The sequence below is a fragment of the Hylobates moloch genome, unplaced genomic scaffold (genome assembly GCF_009828535.3).
Source record: "Hylobates moloch isolate HMO894 unplaced genomic scaffold, HMol_V3 SCAFFOLD_45, whole genome shotgun sequence".
Taxonomy (NCBI): domain Eukaryota; kingdom Metazoa; phylum Chordata; class Mammalia; order Primates; family Hylobatidae; genus Hylobates; species Hylobates moloch.
In genome coordinates this window covers 1,359,328-1,380,204 of record NW_026652320.1, presented here as the reverse complement: position 1 = coordinate 1,380,204, position 20,877 = coordinate 1,359,328, and the positions used below count along the sequence as shown (strand labels likewise).

The 20,877-nt window shown below is 37.1% G+C and overlaps 1 protein-coding gene across 7 annotated transcripts in view; it reads left to right on the top strand.

Annotated features, from left to right (window-relative positions):
- Positions 1–20,877, top strand: part of LOC116463629 (SAFB-like transcription modulator) — a 54,504-nt gene that overhangs the window by 17,861 nt on the left and 15,766 nt on the right. For 3 of the 7 annotated variants that reach the window (XM_032146811.2, XM_032146813.2, XM_058434763.1), the window contains exons 4-9: positions 1,949–2,146; positions 3,034–3,081; positions 14,316–14,343; positions 15,673–16,141; positions 16,750–16,799; positions 18,381–18,499. In XM_032146811.2, coding sequence (XP_032002702.1) covers positions 1,949–2,146; positions 3,034–3,081; positions 14,316–14,343; positions 15,673–16,141; positions 16,750–16,799; positions 18,381–18,499 — 912 coding nt within the window. The remainder of the gene's footprint in view (positions 1–1,948; positions 2,147–3,033; positions 3,082–14,315; positions 14,344–15,672; positions 16,142–16,749; positions 16,800–18,380; positions 18,500–20,877) is intronic. The other 4 variants (XM_032146812.2, XM_058434762.1, XM_032146815.2 and 1 more) reach the window with 4 other exon arrangements.

Genomic DNA, 20,877 nt, shown 5'->3' with positions numbered 1-20,877 from the left:
AGATAATTTTAGGAACTGTTTGCCCAGGGATCCATTAAAATTGATGATTGCATGCCTGTAATCAGCTTGTGTTTGAGCCTTTAAGTTTTCGTATTCTGTTACTCTTATTATATATCTTCCATCAGGTTTGTTCCTTTGTTCCTATTTTCTCCAGTTGTCTTCACCAGTAAGTGTATGATTAAGCAAAGATTATCCATAAGCTGTAAAAACATTGTGACTCAGTAAAAAATCTTTTACTTTTCAAATTTGTTTCTTTCAGCTCTTCAGTTTATAAAAATATTACAGTCATTTGAACTGTCCTAAGGAGATATATACCTCTATTTAAAAGAACAATAGTACTGTCTCTTATATGTGCCACAAAGGATGCTTTTGTGTTATTATTAAATAAACCTGGTCATAATGTCTGGAAGAACAAGGGAACTTTTTTTTTGTTTTTGTTTTTGTTTTTTTGAGATGGAGTCTCACCCTGTTGCCCAGGCTGGAGTGCAGTGGTGCAATCTCGGCTCACTGCAACCTCCACCTCTCGGGTTCGAGAGAGTCTCCTGCCTCAGCCTCCCAAGTTGCTGGGATTACAGGCATACGGTACCAGGCCCGGCTAATTTTTGTATTTTAGTAGAACGGGGTTTCACCATGTTGGCCAGGCTGGCCTCGAACTCCTGACCTCATGATCCGCCCGTTGGCCTCCTAAAATGCTGGGATTACAGGCATGAGCCACCACGCCCAGTCCTAGGAGCTTTTTAAAAAATTCTGTTTAAAGATATCTTCAGTTTATTTTTGGAAGTATCAACATATGTGATATATTTGATAGAATTTAAGTGAATATATTTTTCTCATCTCCCACAGTTGGTAATTTTGGAATTTATACAGTAATGGTCGGTAAATATCACCTATTGCCTAAATACCAGAATAGCATAGAAATTGCTTCTGTAAATAAGTGAGGAGATTGGTCAAAGTTGGCACCTTAGAATAGGTGAAGTTTCCTTGGTAACTTCCCTTGATCTTTCTGGCACCTGTTCTTCTGCCATAATACAACCATGTACTCCACTTTCAACCCCTCACGCTCCCCTACTCATACTGTACTACGTTTGGTCAAACAAGAGATCCCTTGCTCCCCAAGGACTCCACATTCCGAAACAATCATATTCTCTATGCGCACCTCTCGATAGAAATTTCTGTTTCCTCACTGCAGTTAAGCTTTGAATGATTAGTAGTCATGCCTCTGCCTCTTTCACCTTTTAACCCAGAAACCTTTTCTTAAATCTGCTGAATTTACCATAAGAACAGGAAAAAAGGAAGGAATGTTTATTGCTTTCACACCTTTTCTCTTCACTTAATCAGAGGAAAATAAGCAGATTGCTGATTTTGTTTTCACTGAAGTACCATATATCCATAAACTTTGAAGGACAAACAGATCCAATCCCAACCTATGTTCCCCTTCCTAATTGACATTTGGCACAGTGGTAGATTTCAAAACAAATATATTTCAATTAGTTATTTGCATATTTTTCAAGAACAGACATTGATGCAGCAGTTGGGAGTTCTTTATTATTAGAAATAAACTTTGTTTTAATGTGTAAGACTTCCGAAGTCTTTGAAGTTCAATCAACGTATGGCACATGGAGAAATGAAGCCGTATTTTTTGGACAGCTTCTAGAAGCTAGCTTGGTAAATATTAAATAACTGGAATTTAGAGCATCTCTAGCAGTAATTTGATTAGTGTGCATTTCCGTGTGAGAAATTTGAAAACTCAGATTCGTGTTTGATGATCTTGGTATTAGACCTATTTTTAAAGACACAGTAAATATATAAGGTAAAAATGAATGAACTTTGGGAATACTAAAATATGATCAAATTTGACACATTTAAAGGTATAAATTACCAAAAACGTTTGGTGGATAGCCCACGCTACTTTGCCTCTAGTTGTACCAAATTTTCTTACCATTAAAAGGACTGTGAATTGGAGAATCAAGAGGCACATGAGCAAGATGGAAATGATGAACTAAAGGACTCTGAAGAATTTGGTGAAAATGAAGAAGAAAATGTGCATTCCAAGGAGTTACTCTCTGCAGAAGAAAACAAGAGAGCTCATGAATTAATAGAGGCAGAAGGAATAGAAGATATAGAAAAAGAGGACATCGAAAGTCAGGTCTTTAGCCAGTTTTTTTTAAAACATGACACAGATAAATTAAGTTTTAAATAATAAAAATTATTTTTTTCTAGTTCAATTTGGAAGTCTCAGAATTTTTAAAAGATGTGTTACTAAAGCTACTTATAAGTCATCTAAAATCCTACCACCTCAGGCAACCTTTTAAATTTTTGCTTATTTCATATAATATATATTTATACATAGTTGTTATAGAGTAAGTTGCTATTTATTCTGTATTTTCACATGACATATAATTTCATAATTGCCCCATAATTTATTAGACTGCTTTCTACATATCTAATAGATACTTCTTTAATTTTGGACATTTTAAGTTTTAAGGCTTTTTTCCTACTCCACGATGAATGAATATACCAATTTCATTCTGGCATTGCCAACATTACTTGGTGGTAGGGTTTTTTCCCCTTTCTGCTACCTTAGCAAGTATAAAAGGTTACTTTAATTTACATTTCTTTGGTTATATCAAGGGTGGGGAATTACTTATGAAAGTTTAATTTTAAAGCAGATAATATTTCAAATATTTTCTTTGAAACAGACCATTTGTCCTGCTTTGAAGTATGTTAGTACATTTTAAGAAAGTCAGTGGGTTAAGGAGTCAGTACTGTTAGTATTCATGCTTAAAACACTTCCCTTCTACCTACCCTAATAAATGAGGGGCTCAAGAGAAATATTTCTAATTCTCTAGCGACATGGTTAATTTTTTTGGCATAAAAAATATAGTCTGAATATTAAGCATTGATTTAGTACCCATGGTATCGCAGATATTATACAGAACACAAGGCAAATGATAATCAGGTATAGGCATAAAAGCATTCTCATGTTACCCAGATATTTTATAAAGCAAAGCTATTGTATACCCTTTTACTTAGGAAATTGAAGCTCAAGAAGGTGAAGATGATACCTTTCTAACAGCCCAAGTAAGTTTACATTTAGTCCTATGAATTCGATATTGTGGGTGGAAGGGCTTGGAAAAGGAATCTTATTTTGACTTCATAATTCTTTAATTCATATAACTGTCTTAAATTTAATACTGAGTTATTTACGTGACGTACGCAAAGTACTTAAAACTATTGGCAAGGTTGGGCGCGGTGGCTCATGCCTGTAATCCCAGCACTTTGGGAGGCCGAGGCGGGCAGTTCACGAGGTCAGGAGATCAAGACCATCCTGGCTAACACAGTGAAACCTGTCTCTACTAAAAATACAAAAAATTAGCCAGGCGTGGTGGCAGGCAGCTGTAGTCCCAGCTACTCAGGAGGCTGAGGCAGGAGAATGGCGTGAACCCGGGAGGTGGAGCTTGCAGTGAGCCGAGATTGCACCACTGCACTCCAGCCTGGGCGACCCAGTGAGACTCTGTCTCAAAAAAAAAAAAAAAAAAAAACTATTGGCAGCTGAAATTTTTATTGCCAGAAAAATAATTGGAGTTATTATGAGTTTCCTGTCATTTCCAGAATGTTAGAAAAAAGTCCATCCTTTCTGTAAAACCTAACTGGTTACTAGTCTTTTGAGAAGTCTACATTCTTCTTGATTTTTTTTTGTCACTTGATATAAAATAAGTCATTTAAAAGTACTAATATCCTTTTCAAAGCTTTATTTAAAATTTTGTTAATGTAACACTCCTACAACAGGCATAGTCTAAAAATGATTACAAATTTCTAGAAATTTACTTGGGGCGTGTGTGTATTGAAAATGACTGCACTTCAATGTGTAACAACGTGTTGCTGCTATACGTGATACACATAGTGTACATTTTAAAGTGACTTACAGATGCTATAAGCAGACATCTATAGATCAATTTCTACATAAAAATTATCCTTTGCCTTTTTCTCATATCTGTGACTAAAGAACCCTTTGTTTTTGTGTCCTTAATTTTTTATTTTTATTTTTAATCGTACAAAAACCAGAGAGGGTTTGGTGGTTTTGATCTGAGTTGGTTTTCATCTGATAAATGCATGCATCCCCCGTGAAGGGAGTCAGCGCCCATTGGCATGTATTAGCTCTAGAATTAGCACAGTTATCCAAGTAGGAGAGGATTGTGTCCTCTTTAAATGGTGTACTTTCAAATAGAGATATGGGTTCCTTTGTTTACTAGATTCAGAAAAAATAGTGATCAGGTCAGTTACTTCCTCTGGGTAGTATTTCCTAGAAGAGTACTTGGGCTTGTGTTTGTGGACTACTTAGTTGATTGTCTCGGCATGCTTTCTTTTCTGCAACACTCTTGCCTTTGAAATGCTAGTGAGCCACAAATGCTTCTGAGGCTATATATTGCCTCTCTGTCGCAGTGGAGGAGAAGTTGTATTTTGGAGAAAAATTGCATTTCTGGGAGGAATGTTGCTGATCATTTGGAATATTCAGGAAGGAAATATTAGAATGGTGAAAGTCTGTAGGCCTGTCCCTAAGTACATTGATTTCCTAGTGATAAAGAATCTATGAGTGGCCAGGCACGGTGGCTCACACCTGTCATCCCAGCACTTTGGGAGGCTGAGGTGGGCGGATCACAAGGTCAGGAGTTGGAGACCAGCCTAGCCAATATGGTGAAACCTGGTCTCTACTAAAAATACAAAAAATTAGCCAGGCCTGGTGTTGGACACCTGTAGTCCCAGCTACTTAGGAGGCTGAGGCAGGAGAATGGCTTGAATCTGGGAGGTGGAGGTTGCAGTGAGCCAAGATTGTGCCACTGCACTCCAGCCTGGGCAACAGACCGAGACTTATCTTGAAAAAAAAAAAGAATCTATGAGGAAAACTAACCCTCAAATTGAGAGAGTACCTTTTCTAGATTACTGATTTGCAAAAAGGGGAAGTTTAGGTCTTTATATTATTTGGCAGCTAGATATTAGCTACTGTCAAGGACTACTCCTATAGTTTTGCACTTTGTGAGTTGTATGAAGGCATCATATCTAAGGATCCCCACTTAAATAATAAACTTCATTACAAACAGAAATATATCTGAAGGAAGAACGGTTATGTATTTCTTATCAGGGAGCAAGATTTTGCCATATTGTATCAAAAGATGAGGTTACATTTTTAGAGAAGTTTTCTTTAAAATGATCTTTTTCCTCTTTCTAAATAATGTCTAGTGGAACATCTAGAAACATAAATGTATCTAGGTTCCATTATGATCTAATGCTTCTAAACATGCTTACTGAGTATATTACTATGTGCATTCAGGGATACTGCATAGTGTAACAATCACCTGGCTTCAGCTGTTTTCAATTAATGGCCAGTCTTATTTTCCCCTATGCCTCTGTTTACTTTCTCCCTTTTGCATTATTTTGAAACAAATCCAAACATATTTCCCTTGAAAATTTTCAGTATGTATCTCTAAAAGAGAACTCTTATTTTTTATATTAGCACTCCTAAAATAACAATTTTAATATTATGAAATATACAGTTAGGATTCAAATGTTCAATTTTCTATAGGTTTATTTTCTTCATTATGTCTTGTTTAAATCCAGATACCAGTAAGATCTGTATGTTGTGATTGATTGAAATGTTTTACTATTTTATTTGTTGAAAAAAGCAACTTGCTTATCCCATAGAGCAAGGGTTGGCAGGAACAGGCATCTCATGCAGTTTGCCATTGCTGCTGTAGAGCTTCCAAGGCCCGGATTTTGCTGATTACATTCCTGTGGTGGTGTTCAACATATTCCTTTGTTTATTGTATTTTTTGTAAATTGTTAAGTTGGTTGTAGCATCTAGAGGCTTGCTCTCAGATTCAGCGTTAACACCCCACCCCAGCACACACACACAGCCACCTCATAGGGGTAGTACTGTATTCTTCTATTTGGATGCACATAATATCTGGTTGTCTTTTTGTGATGGTACCAGTCATTGATGATTCATACCCAATTAGGGGTTGCAAAAGGATGCTATTCTCATTCTATCATTCTTTTTTATTGGTTGGAATATTTCTAGAAAGAGAAACTTTCCCTTATTTACTATTTGGTTACCCAGTGGTATCATTTACACAGGGAAGCCAGGATATATGTTTGATTCTTTCCTTTTTGTTTACCGATTTTCAGAATATTGAGCAGGTTCACTGGCATCTCTGACAGTGGCCAGTTAGTTCTTAATTTTCCTTTTTTCCCCTTTAGATTCATTTTGAACTCATGGATTTGAATATATGTAATGTATTTTGGTCCATCGCAGTTAATATCCTCAATGCTTAAATTGTTCCATATAGTGAGAGCCTCATCAAGTTGGCTCTTGAGTCCTCTCAACATGATCCTAGTAGACTTTGATTGATTCCTTGCTTGCTGGTATGTAAAGATGTGCCATTTCCTGCTTTAGACCTATAATTAGGCATTTCTTCTTTATAGTGGTAAATGGTATTTCAAGACAACAATCTAGATGGTGGAGGTGTTCGCTACTACTGAGTTGTTCATTGTTTCTAGGTCTTTTCAATGTACAATGCTAGAGAAAATGTTGGAGTTGTTTTCTTTGTTTTTGCTTATTTTTACTTTTAAGATAAAATAGACCTTCAATTCATATGGTACTTCCAAGATAACCATTTCCTTTATCTCACGGTACACATACAACAACTTTAGAATGATTATACCAGCACTACCACCAATGTAGTTACTGAAAGTAATTTAAGATTTTTTTTAGACATATTTTTTGCAAGGATGTTTCCCTCTGGGGATGAACAAATCACTGTGTTTTAAGTTCTTTCCATTCTGTATGGTTGTATCACCCACTGATACATATCTAGGTTGATTTGTTTCATTTATTTTCAGTATTTAGGTATTGCTTTTGAAAGTTTAGTCTGGGCTGGGTGTGCTGGCTCATGCCTGTAATCACAGCACCTTGGAAGGTTGAGATGGAAGGATTGCTTAAGGCCAGGAGTTTGAGACCAGCCTGGGCAACATAGTAAGACCCTGTCTCTATAAAAAAAAAAAAATTAAAAATAGCTGGGTGTGGTGGTCCGTGCCTGTAGTCCCAGCTACTCAGGAGGCTGAGGCTGGAAGATCACTTGACCCCAGGAGGTCAAGGCTGCAGTGAGCCAAGATCACGCCACTGTACTCCAACCTGGGCAATAGAGCAAGACCCTATCTCAAAAAAAATTAGAAAATTTAATCTGGCTGGATGCAGTGGCTCATGCCTGTAATCCCAGTACTTTGGGAGGCTGAGGCAGGCTGATCACTTGAGCTCAAGAGTTTGAGACCAGTCTGGGCAACAAGGCAAACCCCCGTCTCTACAAAAAATACAAAAGTTAGCTTGGTGTGGTGGTGCACACCTGTGGTCCTAGCTACTCGGGAGGTAGACTGAGGTGGGAGGATTGCTTGAGTCCAGGAGGTTGAGGCTGCAGTAAGCCGTGATTGTGCCACTGCACTCCATCATGGGCAACAGAGCAAGACTCTGTCTTTAAAAAAAAAAAAAAGAAAGAAAGAAATTATGTATATATACACACACACACACATATATGCAGCATGTTTATATAAGGATATGTCTATTTCAAGAGCCAGTCCTCAGGGTTTGACTAGAAGCTGAAATCTTCAGGCATTAGCCTCTAGGAAGTTATAGTAGGTAGACTTTGGTTCAGATTCTACTTCTATTAGTTAATTACAATATTGTGATTGTGGCAGGTTCTCTGTTAGTCAATTTCTATGTCTATAAAATGAATATTATAATTCTTAGTTGATATAGGGATTAATCATAGATTCTGATGTAGTATATGTGCAATTAGTAGTCATTTGTAGTGTTGTTTTACTAGCTTGAACATACTGCTTACTTGAGAAATTTCTGGAGCTTTTTCTCTAAAATCTTGTTTGCTAATGCTTTTTTTTTTTTTTTCCGAGACCTGGTCTTGCTCTGTCATCCAGGCTGGAGTGCGGCGACGCGATCTCCCCTCACTGCAGCCTTGACTTCCCGGGCTCAAGTGATCACCGCACCTCAGTCTCCCTGGTAGCTGGGACTATAGGTGTGCGCCACCATACCCGTCTGACTTTTGTATTTTTTGTAGAGACGGGGGTTTGCCTTGTTGCCCAGTCTGGTCTCCTGAGCCCAAGCAATCCACCCATCTCGGCCTCCCAAAGTGTTTGGATTACAGGTGTGAGCCATCATGCCTGGCTTTAATATGCTTTTATTCTTAAAAATTTCCTCTAGTTTCAAGAACCTCCTCAGTCTATAACATCATGTGTATTCCTTTTTCAATTTGCCTTTGCCCCTAATGTTTCACTAACCTGAAAAATCTTACTTTTTGTCATATAAAAATCTGTATACCTCTCACAGCCAGATTCACCTCTTATCTCCTCCACAAAGCTTTCTTTCATCTCTCTCTTTTATGTAGTGCTTCACTATTCACAGAGAGCTTTTTATATCCATTACCTTACTCAATCCTTGATATATCTTATATGGTTCACATGTGAACTCCATTTTATAGGTAAATTCATCTAGATAGATGACATATCACAGAGTAAAACTATTTCAGTGATAACGACAAATACCTAGGTGTCATAATGCCTAGTCTGATATTCTTTTCACTAAATAACTCCACACTAGCAAATGTTTTCTGAGTTCTATCGTACTTAACATAGTACCAAAGTTAAGTGCTTCAGATACATGAAAATCAAGCAGTTAGTTCAGTCTTTCCAGCTAAAAACAGCAGTCTTACACTACATTTATTTAGTAAATTCATTCAACAAGTATTTTTGAGTACTTATGTGCCAAGCATTTTGTATTTCCCGTGTGATGTTTAGCATATTCCCCGATCGGTAAGTAGTGGTTTAAAAGTTATTTTGAAAGTTTGTTTTAAATGTCAGTCTGAATACAGTGTTTACATTTCAAGCCAGGGGAAAGGAGGTCTTCTTGCTTAGCCTATACATGTACATATATCATAAGATAACCTACGGGGAGTAGTAGAATTGGATATGTAGTGAATACTTGGTTCACTGAAAAATAAGTCCTAGGCTTGTCTTTGTCTCTCAGTAGTCATTGCTGCTCCTAGGATGAAATGAAAGTAAAGGAGCTTTATGTCTTTTAGCATTTGACTAAGGATTGCAGATCCCACTGTGAAGATAAACAACATGAGTACTTACTTTGTAGACATTTACTTCATCTTCATATGTGAAATATTTTTTTTCAAGACAAACTTGAGTGGTTAATTTAAAAACATGCTTTACATTTAACAAATAAATGTTTTACATTTACTTGCTATATTCCTCATTTGGAAAAAAAAATCTGTTTTCAGTGGGAGAAATTGTTTTCAAATAGTTGTATATCATGTCTGTGCATATATACCATTTAGACAGGGAAAGTTTCCCATTGTATTTCTTGGTTTGTTTCCTTATTGCAAGTATTTTGGACTCTTATTTAGGACTTATGGTTAGTGCTATGCTTGCTGCACATACTGCGCAGTAAAATCAACAGGCATTTACATGTGGTTCATCTTTTCTACTTTACCCAAGTTGTTTTTGTGCTCCAACCACATTGTAATCAGTTTTGTTTTCTAGAAGCTGGGTCAGGCCATTTCCCTACCGGCATTTAAGTATATGTCACAAAGTTTCTCTTTAAATTATGAAACCGTTCAGAAGATATGCTGAATTATTAAGATAAATACCTAAAAATTCTCCAGCAAGTAAGACAAACCTTACTAGTTACTTTAGCAACTAGAAATAACATTATAATTGACAGGAACTACAACAGAATACAGTTTTTTTTTTTTTTTACATCATAGTATTTTTACAATTTTACTTTTTAAAATAGCCAATAATTTGGACATGTTATTTTTTTTCTTGAAGCTTTCAGTTCTGCATCTCTAAAACAATAACTTGGAAGTGGTGTGCTCTTCGCATCTGAGGTAGATAAGGAGAGTCAAACTGCATTCTTTTTTAAAAAAATTATTTATTTATTTGTTTTAAATATAGTTTTTTAAAATAGAGACAGGGTTTTACTAGGTTGTCCAGGCTGGTCTCAAGCTCGTGGCCTCAAGTGAACCTCCTGCCTCAGCCTCCTAAAGTGCTGAGATTACAGGCATGAGCCACCACTCCTGGCCACATGTTGCATTCTTCAAGTTAATTTAGTCTGCTTTAAATACAAGCTCAGGTGTCTCAGTTTATTTATTCCTTCAACAAAAATTACCAAACTAAAAGAGAATGTGAAAGAAAAAGATTTACCCATAATTCAAGCATAACTCATTCTTCCCTTGCCGTCTCTGTCTACCATTCCACCCAAGTTAAAGTGTTTTTCTTTCCAAATATTGCAAATTGGACACATAATGCTTAAAAGTAATATTCTAGTAAAACAATTAAGACATTCTTACAGGCTGGGTGCAATGGCTCCTGCCTGTAATCTCAGCACTTTGGGAAGCCGAGGCAAAAGGATCACTGGAGGCCAGGAGTTCAAGACCAGCCTGGCCAACATGGTGAAACACCATGTCTACTAAAAATACAAAAATTGGCTGGGCGCGGTGGCTCACACCTATTACGCAATCCCAGCACTTTGGGAGGCTGAGGCAGGCGGATCATGAGGTCGGGAGATAGAGACCATCTTGGCCAACAAGATGAAACCCCATCTCTACTAAAAATACAAAAATTAGCTGGGCGTAGTGGTACGCACCTGTAATCCCAGCTACTTCGGAGGCTGAGGCAGGAGAATCGCTTGAACCAGGGAGTTGCAGGGTTCAGTTAGCCGAGATCGCACCACTGCACTCCAGCCTGGGCGACAGAGTGACACTCAGTCTCAGAAAAACAAAACAGACAAAAAAATTAGCCGGGTGTGGTGGTGCATACTGGGAAGGCTGAGGCATGAGAACCCCTGGAACCCGGGAGGTGGAGGTTTGCAGAAAGCTGAGATCGCGCCACTGCACTTCAGCCTGGGCTGACGAAGTGAGACTCTGCCTCAAAAAAAAAAAAAAAAAGAGAAATTCTTAGAGCACAGTATAATGCACTTAGATAGTGATCAAATTTACATTGCTATCAACTGATGATTTACTTGTTCTGGACTATTCTACTTCTTAGCTTATGGCCGAGCTTTTTAGTATTTTTAGTTTCCTTCATGTTACTTTAGTTGTAAAATAATTAGTCATTCCCTAATTGGCACACTTTAACTTAGTCCAAATATCATTTATTAATAAAATGATTTCAAAGAAATTATTGTTGGCCGGGCATGATGGCTCATGCCTGTAATCCCAGCACTTTGGGAGGCCGAGGCAGGTAGAGCGCCTGGGCTCAGGAGTTCGAGACTAGCCTGGGCAACATGGTGAAACCCTGTCTCTACCAAAAAATACCAAAAAAGTTAGCCAGGTGTGGTGGCATACACCTGTGGTTCCAGCTACTCGGGAAGCTGAGGCCAGAGGATCAACTTGAGCCTGGGAGGCAGAGGTTGCAGTGAGCCAAGATCACACCACTGCACTTCAGCCTGGGTGACAGAGTGAGACCCTGTCTCTCACACACACACAAGTTTAAAAAAGAAAGAGAGAGAGAAAATACTTAAAAAAAGAAATTATCCAAATGTACTTTTGAGCACATTGTAAAATATTTGACATTTTAAGAAGTGCATGCTTTTATATGAATCTAAAATTGTATTATAAATAAGCTGTTTAAAGTTATACATACATTTCCATTTTTTTCATCTTTTTTCACCAAGGTTGTCACTCTGTAAAGGCAGCAATGCTCAGTGTTCGCGCTGTACCAGCAGCATTAATTTCACCTGGAACCTTGTTAGAGATGCACATTCTTTTTTTTTTTTTCCATTTTAATCCTTATTATTATTATTATTATTATTATTATACTTCAAGTTTTAGGGTACATGTGCACAGTGTGCAGGTTTGTTACATATGTATACATGTGCCATGTTGGTGTGCTGCACCCATTAACTCGTCATTTAGCATTAGGTATATCTCCTAATGCTATCCCTCCCCCCCTCCCCCTGAGATGCACATTCTTAAGCCTCATTCCAGACCTTCTGAATCAAAATCTGTGTTTTATTTTAACAAGCTCTCCAGGGGATTCTGATGCATGCTAAAGTTTGAGAACCATTGCTCTAAGGCTTTGTATGTGGTAATTTCACAACAAGCTTCACATCACCTGACTTTAAAACAGCGTACTTCTGCTTAGTTTTCTAAGCAGAAGGTATTAAAGGCCAGGCACACTGGCTCATACCTATAATCCCAGCACTTTGGGAGGCTGAGGTGGGCGGATCACCTGAGGCCAGGATTTCAAGACCAGCCTGGCCAACATGGTGAAACCCCGTCTGTACTAAAAATACAAAAATTAGGCTGTGTACGGTGGCTCAGCTTGTAATCCGAGCGCTTTGGGAGGCTGAGGCGGGTGGATCACGAGGTCAGGAGATCGAGACTGTCGTGGCTAACATGGTGAAACCTCATCTCTACTAAAAATACAAAAATTAACTGGGCGTAGTGACACACGCCTGTAGTCCTAGCTACTTGGGAGGCTGAGGCAGGAGAATCACTTGAACCCGGGAGGCAGAGGTTGCAGTGAGCCAAGACCGCACCACTGCACTCCAGCCTCGGTGATAGAGGGAGACTCTGTCTCAAAAAATAAAAATAAAAATAAAAAATTAGCTGGGTGTGGTGGCAGGTGCCTGTAATCCTAGCTCCTTGGGAGGCTGAGGCAGGAGAATTGCTTGAACCCAGGAGGCGGAGGTTGCAGTGAGCCGAGATCATGCCACTGCACTCCAGCTTGGAGGACAGAGCAAAACTCCGTCTCAAAAAAAAAAATAAAACAAACAAACGAAAAAAGTTATTAAAACATTTGGTAGGGCACAGTGGCTCGCACCTGTAAATCCTAGAACTTTGGGAGGCTGAGGCAGGAGGAATGCTTGAGCCCGGGAGTTCCAGACCAGCCTGGGCAACATAGCAAGACCTCGTCTCCACTTAGAATTAAAAAAAAAAAAATTCGCTGGGCCTGGTGGCACACATCTGTAGTCCTAGCTACTCAGGAGGCTGTGGCAGGAGGATCACTTGAGCCCAGGGGTTGAGGCTGCAGTGAGCTATGATTATGCTGCTGCACTCTAGCCTGGACGACAGAGTAAGGAACCTGTTTTTTTTTTTTGTTTTTTGTTTTTTGTTTTTTTTTAAAAACAATCAAAACATTTCTTAAGCCAAGCGTAGTGGTTTGCATCTGTAATCCCAGCTACTTGGGAGGATAAGGTGGGAGAATCAGCTTGAGGCCAGGAGTTCAAGACCGCCTGAGCATCAATAGCAAGACTCGTCTCTAAAAAATAAAATGATTCTTTAATTTTTTCAGTTATTGAGATTATAATGCATATTACTTGATTCTTTATAGTCTTATATTTGGGAAAATGTTGGTTCTATGTTGGTTTGATTACTTCAGTGATGTTTGCATTATTTGCTTGGTAGAACAAATTAAGCTTCTCCCTTCCCTTTATGACACTTCTGTTTTTAAGCTAGCACATTCTTAGTCTTAATTTTAGCCAAACTGTCAAATATTTTAAAATTAAAATCATGTTTTAAAAATGTGTGGGTTAACTTGTTTTAATTACCTATCACACAAGTACCATCTTAAAATTGGCTTTGCCATCAGTATATGTGTGACAACTAGGAACTCTTTTTTTTTTTTTTTTTTTTTTGAGACAGGGATTTACTCTGTCACCCAGGCTGGAGTGCAGTGGTTGATATGAACTCACTTTTAACACATTAAAAGAATGAATAATTTGAAAGTGACCTAGTAACTGTTCTTCTAATGTCTGATATACTTAAAGGGGAGTATTGTTTGTTTGTTTGGTTTATTACTGTGTATCCAAGCACTTGAAAGTTAATGTCTACAGATTATACTTTCTGGTACTATTTTGAATAGTGTATCTTAGCTAAGAGTACCTGTGAACTGAGTGACATAAAATATGTCATCAGGTCAGCCTTCTTATTGACAGCTCTTTGATATGAGGAAGAATTGGATTATATAAACTAGTTTTGAACAGTGAAACTAATCCAGTTTGTTATTGATGTACTCATTGATAGATATACCTGTTTTCTAAAATGTACCAACTTGTGCCACATTTCTCTCTACATGGACTCTGGTTCTGATTGGAATAGCCTATTTATTTGTTAGTGTTAGGTATCCCTAAATAATATTATTAAATTATCCAGTAATTTTAACTTTTCTGATTTTATACTATTACTAAAATCTAGTTTTATATGAATTCGTTTTACATTTGATTATTCTTTGAATTTCAGGATGGTGAGGAAGAAGAAAATGAGAAAGGTATGTTTGATGCTAGAGTTTAAAAATTGCTAAAATTTAGAAAAACAGTAAATTGTGTAAAAATAAAGCATCCTTATTTGAAATCTTATTTTTGAAATTAGTTTATTTTCAAATTTATCTATTTAGTGAATTAAGTTAGCATCTTGATTTTATTTTCCAATTGGTTTTAATTTTCTTTTGAACACTAAAGATATATTCCAACTTAATAGTACATATCAGTTACTGTAGTGAACAATGCTATTTTTTATTTAACCCAATTTTAATTTTATTTTTAAAATAACTTCTGGTATACGGTAAGTTGATTAAATTCTTAAGACTGACACTGCAGTAACTCATGTGTGCTTATTGGAGTCCTAGTGCATAACTCACAGTGAATTTTACAACTAGTCCTAAAAATGATGAATGACCAGGAGACTGACTTTGTGTTTGCTGCTTAGAGAAACTTCCATACAGTCGTCTGACAATTTTAGTTTAGACGAGCTGTCTCATTCAATACAATTACAGGGGCAACAGTAGCAATACATGTGGTCAGTAGGAGGTTATGGAAGAGTCCTTGGACAGAAGTCAAAGGATCCTACTTTGGACTAGAAAGGACATGGAGCAGGGTTAAGCAAGGCAAATAAAAAGCCTAGAAGCAATGATGAAGTAAAGCTACTGACTGAAAATCTCACATGCCTGAAGCCTTTCTGTTTTGGGGGAATGCAAGACCTCTTTGAAAACGGTAATTGCAGACTAACTGGACAGGATGAAGACTGGAAATAACCAATTTCCTGAACGTCACAGAGCAGGAGCATCTTTGGAGCCTTCTGTACCAGTTTTCCATACGAATCTGGACTACTCAAGCATTGAAGAGTGGAAAAGATGGGGCCCTGAAATACTCTGAAGACTGATTGATATCCTCAGACTGTTACCTGTCAAGAAGTCACCATGGGAGTTCTGAAGGTCACTAGGGTTCAATCCCAGGATAATTCCAGCATTGAACGACAATCTGCACTTTTGTCACTGTCACATGGAGGAACAAAATCTTCCATTTGCCATTAACTTATAACCAGAAATGAAGAGCTGGTATCTTCAGGATGGAACCATTTTCTCACTATTGTTGTTTGGTGTCTGTATGTAGAGATCATTTTTTCCATGAAGAATAAGTGATCCTGGGTAAAGGATGGTTTATGTTAGTTAATACCCTTGTGTTTTTTTTTTTTTTTTTTCCTAACCTTCCATCAGTGCTAATAACTGGCTTTATATTTTCTAGGTCCTATTCTAGCTTATGAATATGAAATTGTTTAAACTTCTTGTTTTGCCATATTTATTCCTGTTAAATCCTCTTAGATATAGCAGGTTCTGGTGATGGTACACAAGAAGTATCTAAACCTCTTCCTTCAGAAGGGAGCCTAGCTGAGGCTGATCACACAGCTCATGAAGAGACGGAAGCTCATACGACTGTGAAAGAAGCTGAGGATGACAACATCTCGGTCACAATCCAGGCTGAAGATGCCATCACTCTGGATTTTGATGGTGATGACCTCCTAGAAACAGGTAAAAATGTGAAAATTACAGATTCTGAAGCAAGTAAGCCAAAAGATGGGCAGGACGCCATTGCACAGAGCCCGGAGAAGGAAAGCAAGGATTATGAGATGAATGCGAACCATAAAGATGGTAAGAAGGAAGACTGCGTGAAGGGTGACCCTGTCGAGAAGGAAGCCAGAGAAAGTTCTAAGAAAGCAGAATCTGGAGACAAAGAAAAGGATACTTTGAAGAAAGGGCCCTCGTCTACTGGGGCCTCTGGTCAAGCAAAGAGGTTTGTTTTTCTATGTCAGTTCTTTACGATACTGAATTCCAGCATTCAATAAGATCACTCTACATTAAGGGGGTGGCTTCAAGAACATGTACAGTAATTAGTGTCTTATGATCCTGCCTATAATATTTTTGACCGTCATAAGTTACTTTTAAAAATTTTCAAGATCTTCATAATAATGCAGTGTGTTCTACTGATTGTCGAATGTCAGCATATATTTGGTTTTTTTGTTGTTTTTTGTTTTTTTGTTTTTTTTCAAATTGACAATTTTTTTGTGTTTTATTTTTTAAAATCCTTGTGATGATGGTTAATGAACAACTATCAGTTCTAAGAACACAAAATGAAGTCAAGTCCCAGTCCTGAAATCTGGAGAAGATGGCCATATTTCCACTGAATAGAATTGTCAGAAAATCTAGATCTTCAGGCATCTTGGGGAAAATCAGTGCAAGAATCCTCAGGGAGTCATTTGTTCAAATAACCTAATCTAGGCCTTTGGAATTGTTAATTTGTATGAATAGCACTAGTTTGAAATATAGTGAATATCAAGTTCTTCTATTTTGGGTTTGTTTTGTTTTTGTTTTCAATTTTCTTCTGGTGATTTGCCTCTTTAGCTCTTCAAAGGAATCTAAAGACAGCAAGACATCATCTAAAGATGACAAAGGTAAAGAATTTTTTTCCCTATTTATTTCAATGTTGACATTGCGTATTTTCATTAAAAAGTAGTAGTTGCGTGGTATTTTCTTTGACATTTAGTCCTTAAAAATTTTATTGACAGACTAGAAACTTGAGATGGTCTTCAGGTAAACTGTGGAATTATATAGATTACAGAAAACTGATTGATGTGTTACTGTTTACTTACGTTGTAAACTGGTATTGGGTATGTTAAAAACCCATTAGCTAGGGAACACTTACTTGGTGTGTTCTAAAGGACTGTGTTGAATAATAATAGATACTTTCTTACATTATAATTTCAGAACTATTTTATCTTTTGTTACTCATTTATAACTACTATGCATCACCACAACCTTTTTCCTGTTCTGTCTTTAAATAATACTTGTGTGTATTTGTGGAGTCTAGTATTCTTTTTTCTTTTTTTAAAATTCTTGTAAGTTTCAAAGTGCAATATTTAGTTGCTTTCTGATACTGAGAAATCTCTGGTTATCTCATGCCCATGAGCTATAGTTTCATCTTGTACATGTGCTGTGTTTACTTGAAAAATACTTACTTTCTAGAAAAGGATTTTAAGGGAAAATAAAACATTTAGGTACTGCAAAGCTTTTAAATACCTCCTAAATGTGTAAAGGAGAATTGTATGCATCCTCTATAGTTTATTTTAAATCGTTAGAAATCATAAGGATGTGATTTATGAATTGGTTGGTCTTGCTTAAAAGAATGTGAAATATAGAAATTGTTCCTTTTAATTGCTTGTTTCTCTTAAATACTGTTTCTCTTAAAGTGAGTAAAAATTATTTTCCAAATAAAGTCAAGTGAATGAAAATTTCCCTTTTACTACAGCACATTTGAAGAAAAGGGTGACTGGCTAAGCCTGTATCCTAAGATATGGCCTCTATACATATGAAGCCATAATTTATGTGTGACATAGTATAGAAATGATTCATGTAATCATTTACCTATTATAAAGGATTTTGAGACCTCTGATCTTAATCTTGTAGTTGTTTTGTTTTAGAAGATTGTTTCTTATTGAATCTAGAGTTATCCAGCTGCATATAATTCCCATTTTGTCTTACTTATTCTGTAATACGGAATAAAGGTATACCAGTTGGTTCATCTTTGTTATTAACCATATAAATTCTTGAAAAACGTATACCTTGCTCTAACTTTTTTCTTCTTCCATTTCAATTTCTAAGGATCTAAAGCCCACAGCAGATGTGGCAACTAAACAGTCTGTTCATTCCTAAATGACTGCTTCCTAGTTGTCTCTATTCAGTGCAGTGGTAGACTATAAATTATTAAAACTGAACAGCAAAAGTCTGAGACATGTAATTGATTTTTTTACCCTCTTCAATTTAGAACTCATACAATAGGAAATGTACATACATTCAGATTTTTTTCCCTCACTAGTTATGTTGTCTGTTTGATTTCAATAATAGTAAACTCACAGGATTTTGATACAGTAACATCATACTATCAAAATTATAGTTTTGAAAGAATGTGGCCCTTATAATTTTGTATAAAGATTCTGATTGAGATACTTAAACATCTGATATTAAATCTATTCTAGGAAGTACAAGTAGTACTAGTGGTAGCAGTGGAAGCTCAACTAAAAATATCTGGGTTAGTGGACTTTCATCTAATACCAAAGCTGCTGATTTGAAGAACCTCTTTGGCAAATATGGAAAGGTACATTCTTTTTACCTTTTTATCCCTCTTTCTAGTGTCTGCATTTGAAATGAGGATTGTATTCTAAATAGTATTACATAAATATCTTCTAATTTATTGTATCTCTTAGGACTGTTAATAGACATAATTATTGAATTCTGTGGTAATGGTAGGTGAGAGTTAGGGGATAAATAGCGTTTCATCATTTAATCCCTCTCTGAGCCTTGGGAATCTTTGTATTCCAAACTTTAAACCTATTTAAGCCAAGGACTAAGTTTATTCATCATGATACTTTATAGCACGTAGCTTGGGATCTAGCATATTGCTGATCCTGATGTGGACATCTTGAAGATACATTTATATTTAGACTATTATTAGGCAGTGGGATACACAATTCATAGGGGGCTGGGAGAACCAGATATGATCCTTGTTATAGATTTCTAGTCCAATAGTGGAGAAAAATGTAAAACTGGCTATATATATAGACATGAGAATGGCTTAAACTTATATAAAGTTATATATAAACATACATCTACATTAAGTTCATATATAAGCTTTTTTTTTTTCTTTTTGAGACACAGTCTCACTCTGTCACCCAGGCTGGGGTGTAGCAGCGTGATATGGGCTCACTGCGACCTCTGCCTCCCAAGTTTAAAGGATTCTCATGCCTCAGCCTCCCTAGTAACTGGGATTACAGGCAGGAGCAACTGCACCGGGCTAATTTTTGTATTTTTAGTAGAGATGAAGTTTTCACTATGTTGGCCAGGCTGGTCTCAAACTCCTGGCTTCAGGTGATCCACCCGTCTCAGCCTCCCAAAGTGCTGGGGTTACAGGTATGAGCCATCGCACCACGCCTATATACATAAACCTAATCAGAAGTTGTTATAAGTCTTGTGAAGGAAAAGTACACAGGTGTTAAGAAGGGGAGGCTTTCCTGTGGTTAGTTCATCAGGAAAAGTTTCTGTGGCAGTTAAGGGGAGACCTAAAGGAAGAGAAGGAGTAGTCAAAGAATACTCAATTAATAATGAATGCTTTGAATTGTGAGCTGCATCCCTGAGGGCACTCAATACTGTCTACCTACATTATAGTTTTTCATATACATCATAGTTAATGTACTCCAATGTAAGCTCTTTGAGGTCAGGGACCTTATTTAGTGTACTTCATGTGCACATGATAGGCTTTCAGATATTGAAATTACTTAATTAGTGACCATTATTGGTAAATAGCCATTAGTATTACCAAAACCTGTCCTCTTGATTTTTGGAGGGTTTTTTTCCTGCTTTAATTAGTGAGTTGCCTGAGTGTAAAGGAGGTTCTTAGTAGGTGTCAGAAATAGAACATTGAGAATTGTAGTCCCATGATAGGCTGTGTTATATTTTTTTCTTCTATTTTCAATAATGTATTGTTAAGAGATATGAAAACAATATTTTAGTGTTGGTATTTATTAGTAGTAAAACTATATGAGGATACCATTTATTTGGTAAGAAGACCCGTGGAGTTAAAAATTAAAATGGCTATGGAGCAAATCAGCCTTTCCTAGGGTTGAGGTAAAAGTTGATTTGTTCCAACCTCCCACACCATAAAACTCCTGATTTTCCTGTTTACTTCTTCCCAGCTTTATGTCTTTGCTCCTCTTTGTTCAGCACTGAATCTTTCCCTTTTCTTCTTACTCATCCATCCCTGCTTTGTCTCTCTTAACTATCCATCTTACACAATTGCAATTATTTGTCATGTTCATATACATTTTAAAAGCACATAGATTGAAAGTGTTGTCTTTCAAGCTTTAGGGTGTTTTTCGGGGGGTGCATTTTTAAGTCTGCTTTTTGATATGTGATTGGTTCTTTACTCATTATAGAAAAGTGTTAACACTCATCAATAAAATACTAGAAACTTTCTCTAAAGACATTCAGGGTGGGCCTATGATAAGGATATTTTGGTTCAAATCCAATTTATTTGCTTTTATTAATTGTGCCATTGCTTCATTGATGAGATTGTGTTTTGGCTACTTTGGCTACATATTTGAGGGGAGGAAATAAATATAAAAAGAAGATTAAATTGCTTTTTGGCACTTTAAATTGTTCCCCTGAATATTTACTAAGATGGATAATGTAGATGGTGATCACAAGAATATGAAATAGGCTGGGCGCAGTGGCTCATGCCTATAATCCCAGCACTGTGGGAGGCCAAGGTAGGCCGATCACCTGAGGTCAGGCGTTTGAGACCAGCCTGGCCAACATGGCAAAACCCTGTCTGTACTGAAAATACAAAAATTAGCAGGGCATGGTAGTGTATGCCTGTATCCCAGCTACTTGAGAGGCTGAGGGAGGGGAATTGCTTGAACCCAGAAGGCAGAGGTTGCAGTGAGCCAAGATCACACCACTGCACTCCAGCCTGGGCGA